Genomic DNA, 27,935 nt, shown 5'->3' with positions numbered 1-27,935 from the left:
AATCAAGGACTCAGAAGAGGAGGATTGAATATGAGGGGAAAATAATCACTTTTCTGACTTGAGTTAGTAGTCTCAATAATCAAAAAGGAGTAGTATCTAAAAGTAGGTATCTAGGTAAAATCTGGTAAATAACTAGACTAACCAAGAAAAAAGAATCTTACATGCACCTTTCTTCTTATCTTCAGTGCTAGAAGCTAAAAGATGGTAGACCATTAAGGGGAAAAGGCTACATCATCCAAGAATCTCTAATCAGCTAAGATATCATCTCCCAGGGTGAAAAAGATATTCATGGACCATAGTGCAGAAAACTGTGTAATAGTTGAAAAGATGAAGCTAGATCTATGTAACTAACATATATTGACATTGAATGAATGGAATATTTGATAAAAGTGCTAAGTAAAGACTCTACAGCTAGAACAGAAGTTTGTGAGGAGGAGGGGCAATCATATAGGAGTGGACAGTGTAGGGGTGATTAAGTCTTTTTTTTTTTTTTTTTTGAGACAAGGTCTCCCTCTGTTGCCCAGGCTGGAGTGCAGTAGCAGAATCTTGGCTCACTGCAACCTCCAACTCCCAGGCTCAAATGATCCTCCCACCTCGGCCTCCCAAGTAGCTAGGACTACAGCTATTGGGACGTGCCTCCATGCTCGGCTAATTTTTTTTTATTTTTAGTAGAGACAAGGTTTTGCCATGTTGCCCAGGCTGATTTCGAACTCCTGAGCTCGAACGATTCACCTGCCTCAGCCTCCCAAAGTACTGAGATTACAGGCATGAGCCATCGTGCCTGACCAGTGATTAAGTCTTCTACATGTGTTGTCTATGTGGCATGATAGAAAGGGGAGAAATATTAGTATTTTAGATTATTTATTTATTTTTGGTGAATGGGGGCTAGGCGAAGTAGGGAGAACGAGTAGATGAGTTACTTACTTTTTTAAAATAGATAAATATGTTTGATCTTGAGTGTCTGGAAAGGGAGGCTATCCACTAGTAAAAAAGGAAAAATATTATATATCTCTTTGTTTTTTGAGACAGCGTCTCACTTTGTCACTCAGGCTAGAGTGCAGTGTGGCACAAATGTGGCTCTCTACAATCTCGACCTCCCGGGTTCAAGTGATCCTCCCGCCTCAGCCCCCTAAGTAGCTGGGACTACAGACATACACCACTATGCCCGGCTAATTTTTGTATTTTTTGTAGAGACAGGGTTTTGTCATGTTGCTCAGGCTGGTCTTAAACTCCTGAGCCTAAGCAATGCACCCACCTTGACCTCCCAAGTTGTTGGGATTACAGATGTGAGCCACTGTGCCTGGCCTGATACATCTCTTAGTTAATAATAGAAAACAACAAAGTAAAATAAATAAAGAGCATAAAATAAGATTGAAGGAGTAAAATTAAGTATATTATTTGCTATACCAAATGTGGACATGTTGCATTTACTTAGTAAGAAACTCAGATTGTCAGGTAGAGTTAAAACACAAAACTCATGTGTTGTTTACTAAAATCATACTTAAAGCAGTGATAAAGAAAAGGTAAAGATATAAACAAGCAAAGAGAAAGTAAGAGTGGCAATGTTTTTTGTTTCTTGTTTTTTTTTTTTTTGAGACAGAGTCTCACTCTGTCGCCCAGGCTGGAGTGCAGTGGCATGGCCTTGGCTCACTGCAACCTCTGCCTCTTGGGCTCAAGCGATTCTCATGTCTCAGCCTCCCAAGTAGCTGGGATTACACGCACGTGCCACCACACCTGGCTAATTTTTTGTGTTTTTATTAGAGACAGGGTTTCACCATGTCGGCTAGGCTGGTCTCAAGCTCCTGACCTCAGGCGATCTGCCCGCCTGGGCCTCCCAAAGTGCTGGGATTACAGGTGTGAGCCACCACACCTGTCCCCAAAGTGGCAATGTTAATGTACATCAAAAAAGGAGGAAAACAAGGTTAAAACATTAGACAGGATATTATGAAATTATATACTTCATAGTTCACGAAGATGTATCAAAAACTTGTAGACACCAAAAATATTTTGGCTGAATAACCTCTAATAGCATTTTCAAAAATGACAAACGTGTATTTGTAGTGGGAAATTTCATGTACATTTCTTTCAGCATAAGAGAGATCTAGTACACAAAAAGTGAGTAAATACAGAGGAGTTGTGCCAGGCATGGTGGCTCACGCCTGTAATCCCAGCACTTTGGGAGGCCGAGGCAGGTGGATCACCTGAGGTCGGGAGTTCAAGATCAGCCTGACCAACATGGAGAAACCCCATCTCTACTAAAAATACAAAATTAGCCAGGGTGGTGGCGCATGCCTGTAATCACAGCTACTCGGGAGGCTGAGGCAGGAGAATTGCTTGAACCCGGGAGACGGAGGTTGCGGTGAGCCAAGATTGTGCCGTTGCACTCCAGCCTGGGCAACAAGAGCAAAACTCCATCTCAAAAAAAAAAAAAAAAAAAAATACAGAGGAGTTGAATCATATAATCCACAATCCACAAACTTTATTCGATGGATGTATAGAACTTTAAATCCTTCAAACAAGAAATATACATTGTTATATGTGGCCCCCAAAAACCCTTAAGTTAAAGCAGAGAGATTTTGTACTTGCATTACTCAATAAGATTGGAAATAAATAATGAAATAAATAACCAAAAGATTCTTAACTAATTAGAGAGCAGAAATCACATTCCTAGGTAAATTTTGAATCAAAGAGAAAATGAAAACTGAGATTATAAACTAGAAAGCAATGAAAAAGAGAAGGCATTACAACAAAACCTGTGGGTCATTGCAAAAGTTGTACCTGTTAGAAAATTTATAGTCTAAAATATCTTCATTGTTAATGAACAATAACTAAAGGAATTTAGTGCTCATGTTAAGAAATTAGGAAAATAACAGCAAAAGAAAGGTAGAGGGAATTCAGAAAAACTGAAATTAATTTAAAATTTATATACATAAAAATAGGATAGATTTTATTATTTTGGGCTTTCTGAAAAATGATTAATGTACCTGATGAAGAAAATAGGGCAGAAATACACAAGGAAAGGAATGAGAAGGCCGGGCGCAATAGCTCACTCCTGTAATCCCAGCACTTTGGGAGGCTGAGGCAGGTGGATCACTTCAGGTCAAGAGTTCAAGACCAGCCTGGTCAACATGGTGAAACCCCATCTCTACTAAAAATACAAAAATTAGCTGGGCAGGGTGGTGGGCACCTGTAATCCCAGTTACAGGTGAGGTTGAGGCAGGAGAATCACTTGACCCTGGGAAGCAGAGGTTGCAGTAAGCTGAGATCGCACCACTGCACTCCAGCCTGGGCAACAGAGCGAGACTCCGTCTAGAAAAAAAGGAATGAGAAATAAAACATAGCATGCTATGAAAGAGAATAAAAGAAATTAGAAGATAATGTCATGTACAACTTTGATAACAAAATTTTTCCAACATTTTATTTTTTGAATTTAATTTTTTTGAGACAGGGTCTCACTCCGTCACCCAGGTTGGAGTGCAGTGGCATGATCTTGGCTCACTGCAACCTCTGCCTCCCAGGTTCAAGCAATCCTCCCACCTTACCCTCTCGAGTAGTTGGGGACTACAAACATGCACCACCACACCCAGCTGTTGTTTTTATTATTATTTTTTTGTAGAGACGGGGGTCTCACTATGTTAGCCATGCTGGTCTCGAACTGGGCTCAGGTGCTCCTCCCACCTCAGCCTCCCAAAGTGCCAGAATTATAGGTGTGAGCCACCGTGCCCAGCCCATACCTTCCTTTTCTAACTTTTTGTGGCCACATTTTTATTGAAGTTCTTTGAGTAATATGGTCAGAGACGGTGTATGGGGTGGTGTACTGTCTGTGTCCCTGTTGTCTAGAAATGTAGGATTTTTTCACTTTTAAACTTGATGGATAGCTTGTCTGGGATCAGAATTTTAGGGCCATAGTTCTCCCTCAGAATTCTGTAAAATTGTTCCTTTGACTTCTAGCAGTTAATGTAGCAGATTAGAGGTCCAGTGCCTATTTGAATGTCTCACTGGTTCATAACCTAATATTTCTGTATGGAAACCTAGAGCACTTTTATTTTGGCAATTCAGAAATTTAATTAGATTAAATGTCTAGATGTTTTAACACTTTTATTGTTCTTGTTCTGACATTACAGATGTTTTAGATATGGAAACTCAGGGATTTCTTAGGGAAACTTTCCTATCTGCTTTATTGCTTTTTCTCAATTCATTTTGAGATACTGTTTTTCAAGATACTGATTATTACTCAGGTGGGTTTATAATGTACTTATGAAATGTAACAGTTGCTGCATTGCCATGTTGGAGGAGTCACAGTAACTAATAAAGGATATCTGTGATGATACAAGTCTTGAGAAAAGCATTGACAGGCAAAAATAAATAAATATACACATCCATGCATAAATGCAATAAAGCATTCAGTTGAGTGGTATTAGAAATGTGCATGAGAATTTTCATGACTTTATTTTGGAACTTGTTATTCCTTTTCAGGACCGAAAGTTAACCAAAGCTGAGCAGCAAAGATTCAAGGAAGAAGCAGAGATGTTGAAGGGTCTCCAGCACCCCAATATAGTTCGATTTTATGATTCCTGGGAATCTATATTAAAAGGAAAGAAATGTATTGTATTAGTGACTGAACTAATGACATCTGGGACCTTAAAGACGTAAGTTGACCCTGATAGTGCCAATGTAGTTTTATTTGGAAATAATTTTCAGGAGTCATAACAATTTTTATAAAATAAAACTACTCAAAGAATTTTTAGAATCTGCCCAGGTGCAGTGGCTACACCTGTAATACCAGCACTTTGGGAGACTGAGGAGGGTGGATCTGAAGACTAGCCTGGGCTACATGGTGAAACCTTGTCTCTACCAAAAAAATACAAAAATTAGCCAGATGTGGCAGCACACACCTGTAGTCCCAGCTACTCAGGAGGCTGAGGTTGGAGGATGGCTTGAGCCTGGGAGGTGGAGGTTGCAGTGAGCCATGATCATGCCACTGTATTCCAGCCTGGTTGACAAAGCCAGATCTTGTCTCAAAAAAAAAAAAAGAATTTATAGATTCGAATCTAGTGACTGTTTTAAGTTAGGTTAAAAAATTGAGATGTTAATGAAGTTTGTTAAAAAAAATACAGTACTGAGAAGTTAATGTTTGTGGGATATTATAGAATTTTAGAATTAAAAATCATTATAGAGAATATAATTTTATTTTATTTTATTATTTTTTGGGACAGGATCTCTGTCACCCAGACTGGAGTGGTGCAGTGGCATGATCATGGCTAACTGCAGCTTCGACCTCCTTGGGCTCAAGTGACCCTCCCACCTCAGCCTCCTGAGTAGCTGGAACCACAAGCATGCATCAACATGCCTGGCTAATTTTTTTTTAAATAATTTTTGTAGAGATGGGGTTTCGCCATGTTGCCCAGGCTGGTCTCAAATTCCTGGGCTAAAGCAATCCGCCCACCTCAGCCTCCCAAAGTGCTAGGGTTATAGGAGTGAGGCACCATGCCCGGCCATAATTTTATTTTGTAGAAGATAATGGAAGGTTGGAGGGCTTGGTCAAGTTCAAATATCTAGTGAGTGATACTATCATGATATTATAGTATTATAGTATATTATTACAGTATTATAATATATAGTATAATATGTAGTATTATATAGTATAATATTATAGTATTATAGACTATTAATTATAGTCTTTTATTTCTAACCACAATTATTCATTTGGTGAATAATGACTTGTAAATATTAAATGTGGTTTAATCACTTGCAAATATTAAATATGGTGTAAACTTTTTGTTTCCTAACATTTGTGTATATACTAAAATTTTACATAGTTTAACCCTCTAGTGACTTTATATAAGCAGTTATTAGGTAGTAGAGAAGGACTTTCTTTTTAAAATTGTGCTGCCGTTCTACAAAAGGCCACTCTGGAATGATTTTTAGTTTGAATTAAAAATGCTACACTTGGCTAGGTGTGGTGGCTGATGCCTGTAATCCTAGCACTTTGGAAGGCCGAGGTGGGCAGATCACCTGAGGTCAGGATTTCAAGACCAGCCTGGTGCAAACGGTGAAACCCCGTCTATACCAAAATACAAAAATTAGCTCAGCGTGGTGGTGCATGCCTGTAGTCCCAGTTACTTGGGAGGCTGAGGCATGAGAATCACATGAACCTGGGAGGCGGAAGCTGCAGTGAGCTGAGATTGCACCACTGCCCTCCAGCCTGGGAGACAGAGTGAGACTTCGTCTTAAAAAACAAACAAACAAACAAACAAAACAGCTACGCTTGGTAGGATGTCTTATCTAAGAATGAAGTATTAGATTAAAAATTTTTTTTGCCATAACAGACAATAGAAAACAACTCAGTGATGGGAATCATAGTGCATAAGTTGTTTGCTTATGTAACTTACCTTAATAGTGTTCATATAATAAGCTGGATATGTTTGTTTACACATGGTCTTTTGTTTCTTTGTATAGGTACTTAAAACGATTTAAAGTCATGAAACCAAAGGTCTTAAGGAGCTGGTGCAGGCAAATTTTAAAAGGGTTGCAGTTCTTGCACACTAGGACTCCTCCTATTATTCACCGGGATCTGAAGTGTGACAATATTTTCATCACGGGACCCACTGGATCTGTGAAGATTGGTGATCTAGGATTAGCCACCTTAATGCGTACCTCATTTGCTAAGAGTGTCATTGGTGATTAAAGTTTTACAGTTTACTGGTTGGGTAAAGAGAGATTTTTCAATTGTATAGGTCTAGAACAGAGATCAGCCAGCTATGGCCAGTGGGACGAATGTGGCTCACTGCCTGTTTTTGTAAATCAAATTTTATTAGAACAGTCACACTCACTCGTTTACAGATTGTCTAGGACTGCTTTTGCACCTACAAGTGACAGAGTTGAGTAGTTGTGTGACAGAGACCATACAAACTGCAAAACCTAAACAGTTTACTATCTGGCCCTTAACAGAAAAGTTTGCCAATACTGGGCTTAGACTGAATTTGCTTTGAAATACCTATTATATATTGGCTTATTTCAGAGACATCCTAATGTATTTTTTGTGGGATAATATTTATATTTAGGATTATTGAAAGGTTCTAAGGATGTAAGTAAGAGAGTTTACTAAGTTAATTCAGAAAAATTTAAAAAGGATAGAAATAAAAACATTTTATTAATCATTACCTAATCTTGAGCATTACAAATTATACTCTATCAGTATGGAAAATTAATTATTTCAGTGCTTTATGTAGATATAGCAAATATTCAACAAATTGTATACTTAAAAATTTGCGACCAGGCACGGTGGCTCACACCTGTAATCCCAGCACTTTGGGAGCCTGAGGCGGGTGGATCACGAGGTCAGGAGTTCGAGACCAGCCTGGCCAACATGGTGAAACCCCGTCTCTACTAAAAATATAAAAATTAGCCAGGTGTGGTGGCAGCCGCTTGTAATCCCAGCTACCCGGGAGGCTGAGGCAGGAGAATCGCTTGAACCCGGGAGGCAGAGGTTGCTGTGAGCTGAGATGGCACCACTGCATTCCAGCCTGGGCAACAGAGCAAGACTACGTCTCAAAAAAAAAAAGAGAAATTTGCTTTGGAGGAGTAGAAATTAACACAGATAATCCTTATAGGAGAGGGGATGTGATCTTGGTGGATACATTTTTCTGTTTCATAAAAATGTGGTGGTGGTGTTATTTTGTAGGAACTCCTGAGTTTATGGCTCCAGAGATGTATGAAGAACACTATGATGAATCCGTAGATGTTTATGCTTTTGGAATGTGTATGCTGGAAATGGCCACATCGGAGTATCCTTATTCTGAGTGTCAGAATGCAGCTCAAATATACCGGAAAGTAACTAGTGTAGGTATAACTTTTTTGTTTTTACTTTATCAGTTGCCACGTTTCATGTCGAAATTAGTTAAGTTTGACTTACTCAAAACTAATTATGGTTTAGCTCTAGGTAACAGTATTAAAATTAACAATTGTAGTGCAACAAACCTTAGATTTATACCATATGACTATGCTTCATTGGAGTCATATAAAATGCTTTGTATTAGTATCTTTGGGAAAACGTACAGGTATATCATCTACATATATTTGTTTGTAAGGAATTTTTAGTTATCTATTAGATGGATCTTATTTTTCAAAGCTGAATAATAGAGACCGACTACATGGTTTCCTCTAGGTCTAAAAGCCTTTTTATGAAAGGGCATTCAAAATATAGTTCAATAGATACAGTATTTGAGTCCCTGCTATGAGTAAATTTTTGTGTTAGAAATTGTAAGGAATGCAAAGATGAGTAAGAAGTGTTTGCTACCCTCAAAGAGCTTACATTTCTAATAAGGGAATAATATAAATTCACAAATGACTATAAAATAAGAGGATGAGAGTATAGTAAGGGACATAAGGAAGGTAGAAGCAAAGTGTTATGCTTATTCAAAGGAGGACTACTTCATATCCAGTTGGGCAGCTCAAGACAGGCTGTGAAAGATTGTTTCAGGTAGCTTAACATTAGTAGGTACTGGTTTTTTAAATCCTTTTAAAATTAATATGTATATATATTTTTTGAGACACAGTCTGTCGCCAGGCTTTAGTGCAGTGGCAGGATCTCGGCTCACTGCAACCTCCACCTCCCAGGTTCAAGCAATTCTCCTACCTCAGCCTCCTAAGTAGCTGGGACTACAGGCGTGCACCACCGTGCCCAGCTAATTTTGTATTTTTAGTAGAGACGGGGTTTCACCATGTTGGCCAGGATGGTCTTGATCTCTTGACCTTGTGATCCACCCACCTCGGCCTCCCAAAGTGCTGGGATTACAGGTGTGAGCCACTGTGCCCGGCCAAAATTAATATCATTTTTAATTGACAAATTGTTATTGTACATATTTAAGGGGTACCATGTGATGTTTTGAGATACACACACACACACACACACAAATGTGGAATGATTAAATCAGGCTAATTAACATATCTATCACCCCACTTGCTTATTATTTTGTGTGGTAAGACATTTGAAATTTACTAAGTTATTTTGAAATTTACAGTATATTATTGTTATTATCGACTGTAGTTACCCTGCTGCACAGTAGATCTCAAAACCTACTCCTGTCTAACTGCAACTTGTACCTTTTGACCAATAGCTCCCCATTTCCTTCCCCACAACTCCCAGTCTCTGGTAACCATCATTCTACTCTTCTATGAGGTCATCTTTTTTAGATTCCATGTGTAAATGAAATCATGTTATATTTGTCTTTCTGTGCTGGTTTATTTCACTTAACATAATGTCTTCTAGGTTCATCCACATTGTCACAAATGATAGAATTTTCTTCTTTTTTAAGGCTGAATAGTATTCCATTTTGTATATATACCACATTTTCTTTATTCATTCACTGATGAACATGTAAGTCATTTCCATATCTTGGCTATTGTGTATAGTGATGCAGTGAACATAGGCATGCATATATCTGTTTGACATACTAATTTCAATTCCTTTGGATATGTACCAAGAAGTAGAATTGCTATGGTAGTTCTATTTTTAGTTTTTTTGAGGAAGTTCCATACCATTTTCCGTAACAGCTGTACCATTTATATTCCCATCAACAATGTACAAGCGTTCCCTTTTCTCTGCATCCTCACCAACACGTATCTTTCATCTTTTTGATAATAGTCATTCTAACAGATGTGAGGAGATACTGTTTTTTAATGATGCGGTATGCCACATACTTTATTTATTTATTTATTTTTTGAGACCGAGTCTCGCCCCATCACCTAGGCTGGAGTGCAATGGCGCTATCTCGGCTCACTGCATCCTCCACCTCCCGGGTTCAAGTGATTCTCCTGCCTCAGCCTCCTGAGTAGCTGGGATTACAGGCGTGCACCACCATGCCCGGCTAATTTTTTGTATCTTTAGTAGAGACGGTGTTTCACCATGTTGGCCAGGATGGTCTCGAACTCCTGACCTCGTGATCTGCCCACCTTGGCCTCACAAGTTCTGGGATCACAAGCGTGAGCCACTGCGCCTGGCCACCGCATACTTTAATCTTTATCCCCTACGAGATAGGTGCAATCTTCAGTTTACAGATGATGAAACTGAGAATCAGAGGTTGTACCTTGCCCAACTTCCCGCAGCTACTGATAATGGTGGGTTTTGACCCCAAGTCTGTCTGACTCTAGAAGTTTGTGTAAGGAGACAATAAGAAATAAGGCTACAGTCCAGAATGTGGGACATTCTGTAGGACAAATGACCTAGTTTCTCCAACAAATACATTTTATGAAAGAAACAGGAAGAGAGGCTTTTATAGAATACAAGAGACTTAAGAGTAGTGGTGAGCTGGTAAATGTTTAACACCTGATTCTCTGAAGAAAGAAAGAATGCTGACTTCTAGTATTTGCTGATTTTTGTGGTATAAGTACTCCCACCATGGCTGATTTCAAGTTACCAGTGTGACCTCACTGAATGAAGAGTTGGGAAGAGATGCACTGTTGCACTCATTGTATGGTTATTTCTACCATGCAGATAGAGTAGCTGTAAATAACCTCAAACGCATAAATAATAGTAAACCGTAGTAAAATAGGGAGTGACGTTTTCAGTATTTATTACCTTGGCTTTTTTTTGCTCTGTTTTGTTTTGTTTTGTTTTGTTTTGTTTTGTTTTGTTTTTGAGACAGAGTCTCACTCTGTCACCCAGGCTGGAGTGCAGTGGTACGATCTCAGCTCACTGCAACCTCTGCCTCCCGGGTTCAAGCGATTCTCATGTTTCAGCCTCCCAAGTAGCTGGGATTACAGGCGTGCACCTCCACGCCTGGCTAGTTTTTGTATATATATATTTTTTAATAAAGATGTGGTTTTGCCATGCTGGCCAGGCTGGTCTCAAACTCCTGACCTCAGGTGATCTGCCCACCTCGGCCTCCCAACATACTGGGATTACAGGTGTGGGCCACTGTGCCCAGCTTACCTTGGCTTTTAATGTAATTTATTTAATTGTAAACTTATATAATTTAGTTTTATTTTAAATGGCCATGTTTAACAATTGGATTGCAGAATTTCTGAAAACGTAATAACATTTGTGAGCTGGTATGAGCCAGCTCATGCACACCCTACCCTATGGACCTTGTTTGGATCCTGATTTGAACAAACCAACTGTAAAAAGACATCATTTAGACAATTTTGAAAATTTGAGTATGGATTGGGTTTCAGATATTTGATATTAAGGAATTATTCATGAGTATTTTAGGGGGGACGATTATATGATTTTTTGTTTTGGAGACAGGGTTTGCTGTGTCACCCAGGCTTGAGTACAGTGGTACGATCTTGGCTCACTATAGCCTTGACTTCCCGGGGTCAGGCAATCCTCTCACCTCAGCCACCCTGGTAGCTGGGACCACAGGTACACACCACCACACCCAGCTATTTTTTTTCTTTTTATATTTTTGTGTAGAGATGGGGTTTCACCATGTTGCCCAGACTGGTCTTGAACTACTGGGCTCACGCAATCCACTCACCTTGGCCTCTCAAAGTACTAGGATTACAGGCATGAGCCACCATGCCTGAGCTACACGATTTTTTTTTAAAAAGGTTCTTATCTGTTAGAGATGTAAACTGGAAAATTCATGGGTGAAATGACGTGATGCCTGAGATTTGCTTTAAAATATTCCAGGATACAATATGTGTGGGGGCAGATAGCTGAAACAAGGTTGGCAAAATCTTGACTGTTGTTGAAACTGGTGATGGTTACCTGGGACTTCATTATGCTATTCTACTTTCAAGTATGTTTGAAAATTTCTATAAGAGCTCAGAAAAAGAGATAAGGCTAGAATGTGTTTTTAGTTTTGGCCCATATTTTGGAAGGCCATGAATAGAAAAGAATTTCGTGTTAGATTTTGTGAGTTACAGCTCCTGAACTGTTTTTACGTAGGAGCAGAGAAAGGCAGTAATTTACCCAGAGATGAGAAATGAGTATATCAGTGGGAAGGTCAAAGAGGGCTTTTTCCATAGGTAGAATAACAGGTCAATTTTTAAAAATTTTAAAAATGTATTTATTTTAGAAAATTTATTTTTATTTTTAATTTTTTATTGTACTTTGAGTTGCTGTTTTAATAGGTCTATTTTTTGAATAGTGACTATTATTTTATATTAAAGTCATTAAAAATGCCATATCACAATTCAGATTTCCATCTATCTTAAGCTTCTACATTTTAGGAACTAAACTCCTTAATTTCATCAGATTTATCTACAATGTAATACTGGGCTTTCTGATTCTTTGTCCTTTGAGGTAGCGTGGCAGGCGTAGAAGTAGATGTTAGATTGCTTCATTCCATAACAATTATTCTTTCCGTTGTACCTTTCTGCTTCCAGCTTAATTTGGAATTTTCTATTAAATGACTGCAATGATCTTACTTGGGTTATTTTTTAAATATTAAATAAAAGATAATAGAATATAAAATAAGCAGATTCAGGAAGCTAACACAGTTATTATAGAAACATTTTGAATTGTCTGGACTTCATTTATTTGTTATTAAATTCCTAGAACCTGATAATTAGCTTGAGATACATGCTCTCAATGTATATATATATATATATATATATATATATATAGAGAGAGAGAGAGAGAGAGAGAGAGAGAGAATTGGAATGTTTGAAATAGAGAAGCCTTTATTTTGAATTTTCAAAAGTTTCTAAAAATAGCATTAATTATTTTCTGATTTCAAAAAAGTACTTGTTTATGGCCGGGCGCAGTGGCTTACGCCTGTAATCCCAGCACTTTGGGAGGCTGAGGCGGGTGGACTGCCTGAGATCAGGAGTTCGAGACCAGTCAGGCCAACATGGTGAAACCCCATCTCTAGTAAAAATACAGAAAAATTAGCTGGGCTTGGTGGCGTGCGCCTGTAATCCCAGCTACTCAGGAGGCTGAGGCAGGGAAATTGCTTGAACCAGGGAGGTGGGAGGTTGCAGTGAGCCAAAATCACGTCACTGCACTCCAGCCTGGGCGACAGAGCGAGACTCCATCTCAAAAAAAAATAAATAAATAAACTTGTTTATTATATTTTAATTGGGATTATACTGTATGTAGATTTTGGGATCCTATTTTTCCCTACTTAATAGTACATTATGAGAATTTCCCATGTCATTAATTATTCTGAGAACATTTTTAATTTCTGTATATTGTCATATATACCTGCAGACGTAGATTTGAAAAACATACTATATATATAACATAATATGTGTAACTTTGCGTCTGTTGTCAGAGGTTTAGATTATTTATGGTTTTTTTACTGTTGTTTATAGACAACATCCTTGTCAAAAGGTTATTAAACTTATGTTCTCTATATATACACATATATATTTACAAATATTTCATTTAAAACTTGTCTATGGTTTAGTGATAAAAATAATGTTTAATAAATGTCATGTTGACTTGGGCTTTCAGTTGCATCATTTGTTACTAGAAACCATTTTTTTCTCCTAGGGCATAAAACCAGCCAGCTTCAATAAAGTCACTGATCCTGAAGTCAAAGAAATCATTGAAGGATGTATTCGTCAAAACAAATCTGAAAGGTGGGTGCAATTGTAGCAAAATGACATAACTGAAAGATGCATTTTTCTCTTATCTTGCTTTGGGTCATTTTCTGACCTTTCAGTCATGCTGAGTTTGACTTTTGAGTAGAAACCAAACTATACTGTAGAAGTGTATCAGTGCATGTTGTTTACCATTTTAGACTTGGATATCATGTGCTGAATTTTTCTTGAACTGACGTTTGGGTTACGTTTGTGTGTGTGCCTTTTGACAAGCTTTCATCACCTTCAGCCATCAGCTTAACAGTCAGTAGGCCCTCACAGGTTAATTTGCTTCTAACAGTTGAGAGTGGACAAAATTTTAAAAAATTGATTCTATATCCTTAGTGTCATGATAATGATAAAGCTAATATAGATAGAAGAAATATGTATTCGAGAAATCATATTCCACATTTATTTGTGTCACAATTTGCCTTATAGACAGCTCCCATTACTCTTAGCTTTTGCCCCCCTTTAGGTTTTATTTCTTATTTTATTTTTAATTTTTTGGTTTTTTTTGAGACAGAGTCTCGCTCTGTTACCCAAGCTGAAGTGCAGTGGTACGATCTTGATCCACTGCAACCTCTGCCTCCCGGGTTCCAGCGATTCTCCTGCCTCAGCCTCCTGAGTAGCTGGAATTGCAGGTGCATGCCCATTACACCTGGCTAATTTTTGTATTTTTAGTAGAGACGGGGTTTTACCATGTTGGCCAGGCTGGTCTCCAACTCCTGGCCTCAAGTGATCCGCCCGTCTCAGCCTCCCAAAGTGCTGTCATTACAGGCGTGAACCACTACGCCCGGCCTGCCTCCCTTTAGTTTCAGCTTTGGACAGTTGCTGACTTTAAATTGGTGGGTTTGTCTTTTGATTTTTACTTCCTTATTGATGATTATTAGTAAAGGCGATATATCCTTAGTAGAAATTTTCATGGGGTTATTGGCCATTTGTGTATCTTTGCAGAAATATCTATTCAACTCTTTTGCCCATTTTTAATTGGCTTGTTTGGTTTTTTGTTGTGGAGATAGGAGCTTGGGCATGCTTTTAAAAATGAGGCTAAAAACACTATGTAGAAGTAGCTATTTTAGTTTGGATTCTGATTGTTGTTTGTACAGCCTTTAAATATGTTCTATTACCAAAAAGCATTGGAATATTGAAAAGGATTTATAGCATATTAGTATATTGGAAAAAGCACAGGCTTCATCATCAGACTTAAAGTCAAATCTGGGCTCACACTTAGCCTGTGTGACCTTGAGCAAGTTAGTAATTACATAAAACAAGTATTATTTTGATGACTAAAAGGATAACCGGCTGAGGGTAGTGGCTTACACCTGTAATCCTAGCACTTTGGGAGGCCGAGGCAGGAGGATCACTTGAGGCCGGGAGTTCACGACCAGCCTGGGAAGCAAAATGAGACCCTTGTCTCTACAAAATATTAAAATGAAAAAATTAGCCAGGCGTAATGTCACATGCCTGTAGTCCCAGCCCCTGGGGAGGCTGAAGTGGGAGGATTGCTTGAGCCCAGGAGTTGGAAGCTACAATGAGCTATGATCATGTCACTGTACTCTAGCCTGGATGACAGAGTAAGACCCTGTCTTAAAAACAAACAGGCTGGGTGTGGTGGCTCATACCTCTAATACCAGCACTTTGGGAGGCTGAGGCGGGCAGATCACTTGAGGTCAGGAGTTTGAGACCAGCCTGACCAACATGACAAAACCCCATCTCTACAAGAAATACAAAAATTAGCTGGGCATGGTGGTGGGTGCCTATAATCCCAGCTACTCTGGGGGCTGAGGCAGGAGAATTGCTCGAACCTGGGAGGTGGAGGTTGCAGTGAGCCGAGATCTTGCCACTGCACTCCAGCCTGGGCAACAGAGTGAGACTCCATCCCAAAACAAGCAAGCAAACTAATAAACCAAAATAATTTTACTGTAAATCATAAAAATTTTAAAGTAAAAATTCACTATAAATAATACAGTAAAAATTCTTATTGGGAGGCAGAGGGCTTTACTTGGTTGTGCCTCCTTAAACACATCTCACTTTAGTCTTAGGGACGGGCACAGTGGCTCACGCCTGAGGCTGAGTGGGGGGGATCACAAAATCAAGAGATTGAGACCATCCTGGCCAACATGGTGAAACCTCGTTTCTACTAAAAAATATAAAAATTAGCTGAGTGTGGTGGCACACACCTGTAGTCCCAGCTACTTGGGAGGATGAGGCAGGAAAATTGCTTGAACCTGGGAGGTGGAGGTTGCAGTGAGCCAAGATCACGCGACTGCACTCTGTACCCACCCCCCCCCAAAAAAAAAACCAAAACATACATCTTGCTTTAGTCTTAAAAGTAATTCATTTGAGCAGCGTTTTCTTTTTCAAAAAAATCAACTTTGTATGGAATGATGGCTTATTCTATGACACCGTCTTAGTTAAGTATTTGTCACTTGGTCACTAAAAATGTAGGGCGTTGAAAATCCTCAACTTACAGGATATCATGCTGTGTATATACTTATTCTGTTTATGTAGTGTAAGAAGAGGTCTCTGTAGACATTATGCAGTACATCAGTTTCAGCTCTCCCTGGCCTGTAATACAGAGAGTTTAAATATAATGTATCTGTTTTAAAAGTTAGTAAAAGTAAATTAACTTATCCAGCTTATAAACAAATCTTTTGAAGCTATGTCCTTTGTTTCTCTTCAGAGATGGTTAATCCCTAGTACTAGGCTAGGGTTGTATCTGTTATATGTATACTCTGGTCTAAAACCAGAGTTAAATATGAAAACCACTGGACTTTGCTGAACCACATTAGCTTCACCCATGGCATTCTGTAAAGTACATTGACTAGATTATTGTTAATGGAGACAGTGACTTCTATTTATAACATTCGTAAAAAGAGTTTGAATTTTTAATGTACTTTAGAGTTTATAAATCTGCAAGAGTTTTTGGTTCCCTTTGCTGAGAATCTGCTGTTTGAGTCTGAGTAACTTAAGCCAGTGGCTCAGGGAAATTTGCCTAACATGTACTAAGCTACTTCTCCAGTCCTTACTAGGCATAATTTTGTGTATGTTAAACTTTGTTATTTAGATGTATTACTTGTAATAATTCATTTTTAATTGAAGTCACTCTGTATGCATGTTAGTTGGGATTTCTTTGCATCCCTGGTAATAAATTGGATATAAGATTTATTGTTGTTTTTGCTTCCACAGGATCTGTTAAAGAAAGATTTGGTTTTTATAACAAGTCAGATTAATGATTAAATTGATAGAAAATTTCAAATAAGTTTTTTGCTTTTATACAATTAATTTTTAGTAATTAAAGTGTCTTGCTATGATTGGAAGAACTGATAATGAGATATATGTTTTGTTTATTAGGTTGTCTATCAGGGACCTATTAAACCATGCATTTTTTGCTGAGGATACAGGACTGAGGGTGGAGTTAGCAGAAGAAGATGATTGCTCAAATTCATCCCTTGCTTTAAGACTCTGGGTTGAAGACCCTAAAAAATTGAAAGGCAAACACAAAGACAATGAAGCTATTGAATTTAGTTTCAATTTAGAAACAGATACACCTGAGGAAGTAGCATATGAAATGGTAAGTTAATCATACCACTGTTCCCCTCACCTCTTATTGTATCAGGGTTCATTCCTTTCTCCTCATTGCTTTCTTTCCTCTCATTTTCTCCCATTTTTTTGAGACGGAGTCTCACTCTGTCACCCAGGCTGGAGTGCAGTGGCGCGATCTCGGCTCACTGCAAGCTCCGCCTCCCGGGTTCATGCCATTCTCCTGCCTCAGCCTCCTGAGTAGCTGGGACTACAGGAGCCCGCCACCACGCCCAGCTAATTTTTTGTATTTTTAATAGAGACGGGGTTTCACCATGTTAGCCAGGCTGGTCTTGAACTCCTGACCTTGTGATCCGCCCACCTTGGCCTCCCAAAGTGCTGGGATTACAGATGTGAGCCATCGAGCCCAGCCTTCTCCTTTTTTCTTTAAATTGTTATGTTGTTGTGAACTATATCGCTATGACAGAGTGTATTGAATTTGTATGTAGAGTATAAAGAATAATAAAGCTCTACATTTATTAAGAAATAGAACAGTACCATTACCTTAAAAGCCACCTGAGTGCCTCTCTCATTTGCATTTTCCTCCCTCATCACCGTAAGTAATATCTACCCAGATTTTTTTTTTTCTTTGAGATGGAGTCTTGTTCTATTGCCCAGGTTGGAGTGCAGTGGCACAATCTCAGCTCACCGCGACCTCTGCCTCCCGAGTTCAAGCAACTCTCCTGTCTCAGCTTCCCGAGTTGCTGGGATTACAGGCGCCTGCCACCACTCCCAGCTAATTTTTGTACTTTTAGTAGAGATGCGGTTTCACCATGTTAGCCAGGCTGGTCTTGAACTCCTGACTTCAAGTGATCCGCCCCCCACACCCCCCACACCAGCTTCCCAAAGTGTTGGGATTACAGGTGTGAGCCACTGTGCCTCGCCCCCTACCCAGACTTTTGTGTTACTCATTTCTTTGTTTTTCATCATAGTTTACGTACGTAATATATTGTTTTGTTTTGAAAACTGAATGGCAAGCATGCACCTGGCTGGTGGGAAGGGGCAGTATTGGTACAATTAGGTGAAGAGTCCCAGGAGAGGATAAGCTGAAGAGAATTTCTCAGTTATAGCGATTCTGGCTTCAGTTTCCCTAAGAGTTTACAAGAGCTACTTCTGGAGAAGTCAGAGGGTAAGGTTCTAAATGAGGCCAGGAAAATACACCCATGTCTCAGCGCAGTCAGGGCACCAGCAGGGCTATTGTGCAGGCCAGAAATTAGTTGTCTGGTTACCATATGGTTTGATGGGGAGTGGGTCACTCTGACTCTTTGCTTCCAATCTCTCTGTGACCAGCCCCCACCCTCAATAGTAGATCACAGCAGGCAACTTCTGTGGGGTGAAATGCATGTCCACACCTGCTCCAGGCAGCTGCAGTGCTGGTGGGAGGGTGTGCAGGAGCCGCAGCAGCATGCACTCAAAACCAGCTGAGTACAAACTGTCTGCGCCAGGCTCACCTGGGCATTCTGGCCTCAGGTTAAAAAGAAGGATGGGGCAATGACAGTGGGAACCTGGAAATGATAGCCTTTAACATGTCTTTCTGATCATACTGTTGTTCTAAACTGGAATGATTACTTTGGATATCTGGTACACAACTATCACCCTGGCATTTCCCATTACCATCTTCCTAGACTTCTCTGCTTCACTCCTGTATTTAATTTTGGATTTCCTAAATCCCATGTCTTCAGGGGACATGGGATTAGCTGGGTCCACTTTCATCTCCTAGAAGCCACTCTTCAGTCCTTTCCATGTCTCCACCCCATCTTCAAAGTCAGCAATGGCGTATTGAATCCTTCTAGTGTCAGCAGCTGGTAAAAGATTCACCGAGATAATCTCCCTAGATTAAGGCCAATTGTGCTATGTATTATAGCAAACACAGTGATGGGAGTGATATCTCATATGCACAGGTTTGGGGATTAAGAGGGATCATCTTAAAGCAGATTGCAGGACTGAGAATGATATGTCATGGTACCTCCTCAAATGATCTTCTCTACTGTTCAGCCCTGTTCCTCTGAGATGACGAGGCAGAACCTTTTCTTCTTCTCTCACTCCTCTAATGCCTAGTAAGATGTAGTACTTTGCTGTTAGCATACTTGCCTCTGCCTAGAATGTTGGTCTCCACTCCAAACTTCTGCACATCCCTCAATAGTGTGCACGTTCCTTTTTTGGCTTTAATGCAGGTCAGAACTTACCTTCCAGGCTGTATGCGGTGGCTCATGCCTGTCATCCCAGCACTTTGGGGAGGCTGAGGTGAGAGGATTGCTTGAGCCCAGGAGTTTGAGACCAAAGCCCAAGCAATATAGGGAGACCCCGTCTCTACAAAAAATTAAAAATTAGCCAGGTGTGGTGGTGCATGCCTGTGATCCCAGCTACTCGGGAGGCTGAGGTGGGAGGATCACTTGAGCTGGGGAGGTCAAGGCTGCATTGACCTATCATCATACCGCTACATTCTAGCCTGGGCAACAGAGTGAGACCCTGTCTCTCAAAAACAAATCAAATAAAATAGAATTCTTCTGTGAAAACACTTACTCTATTACCTCCAGAGATGCAGCATGCTCCTACTTAAGACTTTTACAGCAGCTCATTTCAAGTTAAGTTATGTCCATTTCAGACCACCTGATAGTGTGCTCATACAGGACAAAGGACCAACTTAGTCACCTGTATCTGGTGCTTAGTACTGCGCACATTGTAGACACTTAATGTTGCTGAATGAGGAAACCTTTTTAATCCTTCAAAAAACGTAATGGCAGTTCTAAATTACCTGTGATAAGACTGCATATTCTGAAACATCAAGTTGTTTTGTTCGTTTTTGTTTAAAGCCTGAATTATTTTAACAATGCTTAGTAATACTATTGATTTTTCTCATGACAATTAGAGGCTCTGGCATTTATGTATGTCTTTGTTTAAGAGAGAATATAGAAACAGATCAACCGTTAATTTGGAATTTGGGGGCATAAAATAACTGCTAGTAAAAAAAAAAAAAAAAAAAAAGTTAAAATTGGCCGGGCGCAGTGGCTCATGCTTGTAATCCTAGCACTTTGGGAGGCCGAGGCGGTGGATCACGACATCAGGAATTCAAGACCAGCCTGGCCAACACAGTGAAACCCCATCTCTACTAAAAATACAAAAAAATTAGCTGGGCGTGGTGGCAGGCGCCTGTAATCCCAGCTACTTGGGAGGCTGAGGCAGGAGAATCTCTTGAACCCGGGAGGCAGAGTTGTGGTGAGCCAAGATCGTGCCACTGCACTCCAGCCTGGGCGACAGAGCTAGACTCTGTCTCAAAAAAAAAAAAAAAAAAGTTAAAATCTTAAATGTTAAAGAAGTAGTTTGCTTATTATATTTTGTAGGTCAAGTCTGGGTTCTTCCATGAAAGTGATTCCAAAGCTGTTGCTAAATCCATTAGAGACCGGGTGACACCGATAAAGAAGACAAGAGAGAAGAAGCCTGCTGGCTGTTCGGAAGAACGCAGGGATTCTCAGTGCAAGTCTATGGGTAATGTGTTCCCTCAGCCCCAGAATACAACTTTGCCCCCTGCTCCCGCTCAGCAAACTGGGGCTGAATGTGAAGAAACTGAAGTTGATCAACATGTTAGACAGCAGCTTCTACAAAGAAAACCACAGCAGCACTGCTCCTCTGTTACAGGTAACACAGTTACAGCTTGTAAAAGCAAACACATGTGCGATTATATTCCCTAATCTTTATTTATTTTGAAGGGCAGTGGTCAATGACCTATTTTGTTTCTTTTCCTTTTTATATGTTTGCTTATCTTTAAATAGCACTTCTGTGTTTTTCAGAGCATTCTGTTATCTATCATTTCATCAAGCCTTTTACAAAACCCCTGAAATAGACAAGCCGGCTAGTTTCCTTATATTAAAATTAAGAAACTGTTTTGTTAAGTGATTCTTCTAAGGTGCTAGTTGCAGAAGGATCATAATCTAGCATCTGGTTTTGTTTGGGGTATAAATAAAATGATCTTATTATCATTTTTGAGGGTCTAACATAAATCTTTTTTTTCTTTTTTTTTTTTGAGACAGGGCCTTGCTCTGTCACCTAGGCTGGAGTGCAGTGGTGTGATCATGACTCACTGCAGCCTCGACCTCCCCAGGCTCAGGTGATCCTCCCACCTCAGCCGCCTGAGTAGCTGGGACTACAAGTGCATGCCACTACACCTGGCTAATTTTTGTATTTTCTTTTGGTAGAGATGGGATTTCACCATATTGGCCAGGCTGGTCTTAAACTCTTGGGCTCAAGCCATCTGCCCGCCTCAGCCTCCCAAAGTGTTAGGATTGTAGGCATGAGCCACCACGCCCAGCCACATAAATCTTTTAATAAAGAAAATTTAGAACTAAAGATAAAATTTATTCCTCAAGAAGGAATTTTTTAGTCTTTAAGACCCTTTGTATTTTAGGCTCAAGTATAACATTAACACAGTTCCTCTAATTTTCTGCTGTAATGCATTTTCTTTTCCAGAAGGACACGGTATTTGCATAGTAATAACCTATTGTTCTACAAAGACAGTATTCTAGGTTATAGGAGAAAGAGAATATGATATATTTTACTGAAATCCTTATGTCAAGTGTAGATTAGTTAGGGATATACGTGACATGGCCAGCAAATGGAGTTGATTTTTATCTGATTCTCTGTTTTTAGGTTTGCTTTACTAAGAACATTTTAGTTATACCACAATGTCAACATTTCATTGCTTGATAAGAGTTTACATGCTGGTTTTTGATTAATGCTGTAGTGTAAATATTTTATTTGAAGGTATGTCAGGTTCTCAGAGTAAAAATGCCATTAAAGAAACACCATTACCTATACCATTTGGACATTTTGTGCTTCAAGTTTTCCCTTCTACCTGTTACTTACTTTCTTTGTTATAGGTGACAATTTGTCTGAGGCAGGAGCTGCATCAGTTATACATTCAGATACTTCAAGTCAGCCCAATGTAGCCTATTCCTCAAATCAAACGATGGGCTCTCAAATGGTTTCTAACATCCCGCAGGCTGAAATAAATGTTCCAGGGCAAATTTATTCATCTCAGCAACTAGTAGGACATTACCAGCAAGTTTCAGGGGTGAGGTGAACTGTTATATTTTTAAATATATAATCAGTGTATTTATTGTAAATGGGAAAGTTTATCTTTAATCTTTTTTTCCCCTTACTTTAACAGTTACAGAAGCAGCCAAAGCTGACTCAGCCACAGATTTTGCCTTTGGTTCAAGGTCAGTCTACTGTTTTACCTGTACACGTCCTTGGACCGACAGTTGTTTCACAACCCCAGGTTTCCCCACTAACTGTTCAGAAGGTCCCACAGATAAAGGTAAGACACATTTTAGAGGTTCTGTATTCATTTAAACAAATTTAACACTGCCTAGATTTTCTGACAGTCAATGGTTCTCTTTTATAAATTCATTATAGTTTAGAGAAAGGTCACCAAAAGCTAAAAGTTGTTTATGCTTTCCTTCACCCAAGACGTTCCTTTTCTTTTTCTTTTTTTTTTTTTTGAGATGGAGTGTCGCTCTTGCTGCCCAGGCTGGTGCAATCTCAGCTCACCGCAACCTCCACCTCCCAGGTTCAAGTGATTCTCCTGCCTCAGCCTCCCAAGTAGCTGGGATTACAGGCATGTGCCACCATGCCCGGCTAATTTTTTGTATTTTTAGTAGAAACGGGGTTTCTCCATGTTGGTCAGGTTGGTCTCGAACTCCTGACCTCAGGTGATCTGCCCGCCTCGGCCTCCCAAAGTGCTAGGATAACAGACATGAGCCACAGCACCCAGCCCAAGGCATTCCTCTTAATGTGTCTAACATTGTGTAACTAGAATCTTGAGATACTGCTTGTACAATTGGAGAAGAAACAGAGAACTCAGTATATATGGACAAAAGATTTATTTAGGACTGATCTCTTCCTCTTATTCATGATTATTTGTTCTTTGCATTAAACTTTTCCAGCCTGATTTGAACATGGAAGGATGTCTGTTGCAGTTAATTAGAAATAGTATTTCATAGATTTTCATAATTTTTAGCATGTTCATCTAAACTCTTGACTTGTTTTGGTTCACGTTTATTTCTGTAGGAGAAATAAGAAGTGTTTTTGTCTTTCAGACTCTTAAAGTCAGCATTATTGATTTCTGACAATGAGTTAACAGTCTTGTGAGTTTTTTTTTAAATTAATTTATGTATTTTTTAATTATTGTACTTTAAGTTTTAGGGTACATGTGCACAACTGCAGGTTTGTTACATATGTATCCATGTGCCATGTTGGTGTGCTGCACCGATTAACTCATCATTTAGCATTAGGTGTATCTCCTAATGCTATCCCTCCCCCCTCCCCCCACCCCACAACAGTCCCTGGAGTGTGATGTTCCCCTTCCTGTGTCCATGTGTTCTCATTGTTCAATTCCCACCTATGAGTGAGAACATGCGGTGTTTGGTTTTTTTGTCCTTGCGATAGTTTACTGAGAATGATGTTTTCCAGTTTCATCCATGTCCCTACAAAGGACAAGAACTCATCATTTTTTATGGCTGCATAGTATTCCATGGTGTATATGTGCCACATTTTCTTAATCCAGTCTATCATTGTTGGACATTTGGGTTGGTTCCAAGTCTTTGCTATTGTGAATAGTGCCACAATAAACATATATATTAAGACTGTATCCTAGTTTCCTAGGTTATGGATTCTGGATGCATGGTTGCATTTTTCTTTACCATTACCTGGTTTTCTCCCCTCATCTCCCACCATACCTTGTATTTGTCTTCCCTCTCTGGGAGTGAGATGATCTAATAGCTGCTAGCTAACAGAGAATGCCTGGTTTAGCTAGTTGCTGGTGCATCTTTTAAGAGATTAGTATATTATCAGTTCATCATGAAACTTTTAATGATTACCATCTTCTGGGGATATGAAGTAAAATAAACATGATCCTTGCCCTCAAAGAGCCCAGTCTTTTAGGGGAAATCATGCATGTACTTGACAAATGCCAGATGCATTTAAAACCTGCTAGGGGTAGATTTAGTTTGATATAGTTGAAGGTGCCAGATATTTGGCTAGTATTTATAAGTGATATGGTGCTTATTTGTAATTGAGCTCATGTGGTAGTTTGATTTGCCTCTTTCTAAGCCTATAATGCAAAGTGTGTTGAATGGGAGCTTAAATTTAACTTAGGTTCAATTTATATAAGCATACAGGTATGTGCATTTTAAAATGTGTTCCAAAAATTTAATTATCAAAATGTTACTTGCTTATTTTAAAATAAAGCCCATAAAGTTATGAAAAAGAAAGTGAAAAATTACTTGTTATTTCTCCAGCTAGAGACAACTTATTGTTTTTTTGTTTTGTTTTGGTTTTTTGAGATGAAGTCTCATTCTGTCGCCCAGGCTGGAGTGCAGTGGCACGATCTCGGCTCACTGCAACCTCCGCCTCCCGGGTTCAAGCGATTCTTCTGCCTCAGCCTCCCGAGTAGGTGGCACTACAGGCACATGCCACCATGCCAGCTAATTTTTTGTATTTTTAGTAGAGACGGGGTTTCACCGTGTTAGCCAGGATGGTCTCGATCTCCTGACCTCGTGATCCGCCCGCCTCGGCCTCCCAAAGTGCTGGGATCACAGGTGTGAGCCACCGTGCCCGGCTGATAACTTATTGTTTATGTTTGAGGTATAGCTTTTAGATTTATCTTTTTTTCTATGTACACATGTATAACTTTGTTTATATATACACATGTATATCACATACATACGATTTTTTGTAGCCTACCCTTTTCACGTAATATATAGAAGCCACATAAGCAAGAACTTTGATTATATGGGTCTTTTTATAAGCATGGTAGCCCAAATTCTAGGAATTATTGCATCCAATCAGTATTTATTTCTGCCAACTCTCTCCTCTCTTCTTGAGAGAGTATCTATATTCATTTTAGGAATGATACTGAAATCCTTTGAGCTTTCTCATGGGACTTCCACTGTCAGGTGTGTGACGATGTCAGATTCGGATACTCAGAATCTCTGCCAGGGTTTGAATGAGTTATGTAGTAAATGCGATAAATAAGAAACTATGAGTGGTATATTGCTGTGACTGGTCTCAGCCCCTTAGTGTATTCAGTTAACTAGCATTTACTCATGGTATTAGGATTTTTATGGGACTAATGCTATACCTAGCACCTTTTTGATAATTTGCTGAAATTTTTGGAACATAGCATTATTTTCTCTATCAATATGTCTGGGAAAGTCCCATTAAAATGGGCATAGTATATGCATTTATAATTTGAATTCTCCTTTTACCCGTAGCTGGCCTTTGGAGCAGATAGAAAAACTTTAGCCCAACCTATGACTTTAGACTTGTCAGTTACTGGAGTTCCACAATCAATCCTTTCTTTCTTTTTTTTTTTTTTAGACAGAGTCTCGCTCTGTCACCCAGGCTGGAGTGAAGTGGTGTGATCTCAGCTCACTGCAACCTCCGCCTCCTGGCTTCAAGCGATTCTCCCACCTCAGCCTCCCAAGTAGCTGGGACTACAGGAGCACACCAGCATGCCTGGCCAATTTTTGTATTTTTAGTAGAGATGGGGTTTTGTCATGTTGGCCAGGCTGGTCTTGAACTCCTGGCCTCAAGTGATCTGCCCGCCTTGGCCTCCCAAAGTGCTGGGATTACAAGTGTGAGCCACCATGCCTGGCCACAACCAATCCTTTCTGCAGTTTCTCCTCAGACATTTTCTGCTTCACAGATGACTTCCCAGCATCCAACAGTTGGTCTTCAACTTGAGCGTGATCCTAGAAATGGGAATCAGGCATTAACCAAAGCACCAGATGCCAGTCAGACTTCTAGTTTCTTACTGGTTAATCACCCTCAAGCTTTGATGAATCATTCTTCTGTCCAACATGTGAGCAGTGCACTTCTGAATGCTGCTGGTACAACTCAGCTCCCTTCTAATTCCATTGGGGGGCATTCAGGGGCCCATCAGCCTTCACAAAAGATACATTCAGTATCACAGCCATACCCATCAGAAGTCTCTAACTTCAGATTCTTCAATGCCACAAAGCCAGACTGTGCAAGGAGTATTGTTTCCAAGCCTGTATTCAGCAACAATCATTAATTTTACAACCTAAGATTTTGGCATCTCCACAGAAAAATGTTCAGCAGGATTATATTCTGCAAGAGTCTGAAGCTCTTGCAAGTCAGCAACAGCCAAAGGGTGGTATTGAAAATGTGATTCAGGCCCTGGAATAGCCTTCTTATTCTGTTCAACACACTTCCAGGGCCACCTGCAGAATTATCATCCTTCCCATTGAAGGCTCCTGAGCAGCTGCCCTTTGTGATATGTCCCCAGCAACAAACTTCTTACTCATCACAGCCAACTTACTCAATTCAGGCTCCACTACATAAACAGCCTGTTTATTCACTGCCAGTCCTGGAGCATCCTCTTTACACTGTACAACCGCTGAGATCACAGCCAGCCTATTCTATGCAGACTTCTTATCCAGTCCCAGCTGCAGCACAGCCCTCATATTTGGCAAAGACTCACGTGCAGTCTGCTTATCTAGTGCAACCTCTGCTTCCGTCACCTTTTCCAGACCAGGCAGCATATGCAATCCAGGCAGCTTACCTTGTGCAACCTATGGAACAGCCTGCTTATCAGGCACTGCCTCTTGAGCATGTTTCTTATTTAGGACAAACTGCTTACACCATCCAGACAACTGAACATGCAACGTTCATAACCCAGCAGGTATATACAATAAGCCCTCCTGATAGCAAGGGAGTACACATGACAGACAAACTCTGCACATCAGAAGTTATACTCTGTACCACCATTTGTAGCACAGACTTTTGAGCAACAAGCCTATTTAACACAACCCCAAGGTAGTTCTTCTTCAACATTGGAACAAAGGATATATTTAATACCAACCTTAGATACACAGACACATTCTACTGAGCCTTTATTTAATGTCCAGCTTTCAGCGACTCCATCCCAAGCAGATGTCAGTTTTGGACACCAGCAGCTAAAAGCTTAGGCCCAGGCAACTAGCATTATATCTCAGAGGGCAGTGGAAGGACAGCTTCAAAACCCTGAGCAGATGTCCTTCATTCAGCAGGCCTCTTCACAGGCACAGATCCAGCCCCCACATTTCTCAGCACAGTTTTCCCAATCACATCTAGCACCAAGCCAGGTTTCTAACTTAGCTTTCATTCAGCAGCAGCAGATGACTCATTCATGTCATAGACAAGCACAGGAAACCCATCAGTTGTCTACTCAGGAAGGTCCCATAAATCAACAGCAATCTTTGTTTAGTCAACATGCTGCTCTCCAGCAGCAGGTACCTCATTGACAGGCACCTAAGCAAGTTCAGCCATTACCAGGTATTCCAAACACCGTTACAAACATGGTCCAGATTATACATCCATTGCAAGAACAGTTGCAACTGGCAGCCCTGGAACGACAATATATAATACAGCCTTTAGAGCAGCCTCAAGTACTTCAGGCACTAGATAACAGTCAGACTTTTCCCCTACAGAAAAACCTAGCACAATACCAGCCAGCATACATCCAGCAGCAGTCTGCTGACCAACCGCAGTGGTAGCCATCTTACAGCTTAGCACCTGTTTCTGGGTCATCAGAGCCACAATTACAACAGCAGACCCTCTATCAAAGCTCTGGGATAGCCCTTCCAAATGAGCAATCTTTAGTTCATCTCCTGACACTTAGCATTCTGCTAGACGCTTCCACTGCTTTTCAGAGCATTTCTGTGTCACACACACAGCAGCATTTACAAGGCCAAGAAATTCCAAAGGTAAATCCTCGTGGGGGAAAATAAGGATGATTGTGATTTTTCTGCGATGTTTAA

General features: G+C 40.0%; 1 protein-coding gene across 5 annotated transcripts in view; it reads left to right on the top strand.

The window, feature by feature from the left end:
* The window catches only part of WNK3 (WNK lysine deficient protein kinase 3), a 168,319-nt gene that overhangs the window by 43,715 nt on the left and 96,669 nt on the right, over window positions 1-27,935 (top strand). For all 5 annotated transcript variants that reach the window (XM_055269109.2, XM_055269108.2, XM_055269110.1 and 2 more), the window contains exons 3-10: window positions 4,477-4,649; window positions 6,460-6,680; window positions 7,685-7,842; window positions 13,445-13,533; window positions 16,888-17,107; window positions 20,457-20,751; window positions 21,990-22,183; window positions 22,280-22,429. In XM_055269109.2, coding sequence (XP_055125084.1) covers window positions 4,477-4,649; window positions 6,460-6,680; window positions 7,685-7,842; window positions 13,445-13,533; window positions 16,888-17,107; window positions 20,457-20,751; window positions 21,990-22,183; window positions 22,280-22,429 — 1,500 coding nt within the window. The remainder of the gene's footprint in view (window positions 1-4,476; window positions 4,650-6,459; window positions 6,681-7,684; window positions 7,843-13,444; window positions 13,534-16,887; window positions 17,108-20,456; window positions 20,752-21,989; window positions 22,184-22,279; window positions 22,430-27,935) is intronic.

This window comes from Symphalangus syndactylus, chromosome X, assembly GCF_028878055.3.
Source record: "Symphalangus syndactylus isolate Jambi chromosome X, NHGRI_mSymSyn1-v2.1_pri, whole genome shotgun sequence".
Taxonomy (NCBI): Eukaryota; Metazoa; Chordata; class Mammalia; order Primates; family Hylobatidae; genus Symphalangus; species Symphalangus syndactylus.
The sequence above is the reverse complement of the archived record's forward strand: the minus strand, read 5'-3'. Positions and strand labels throughout refer to the sequence as shown.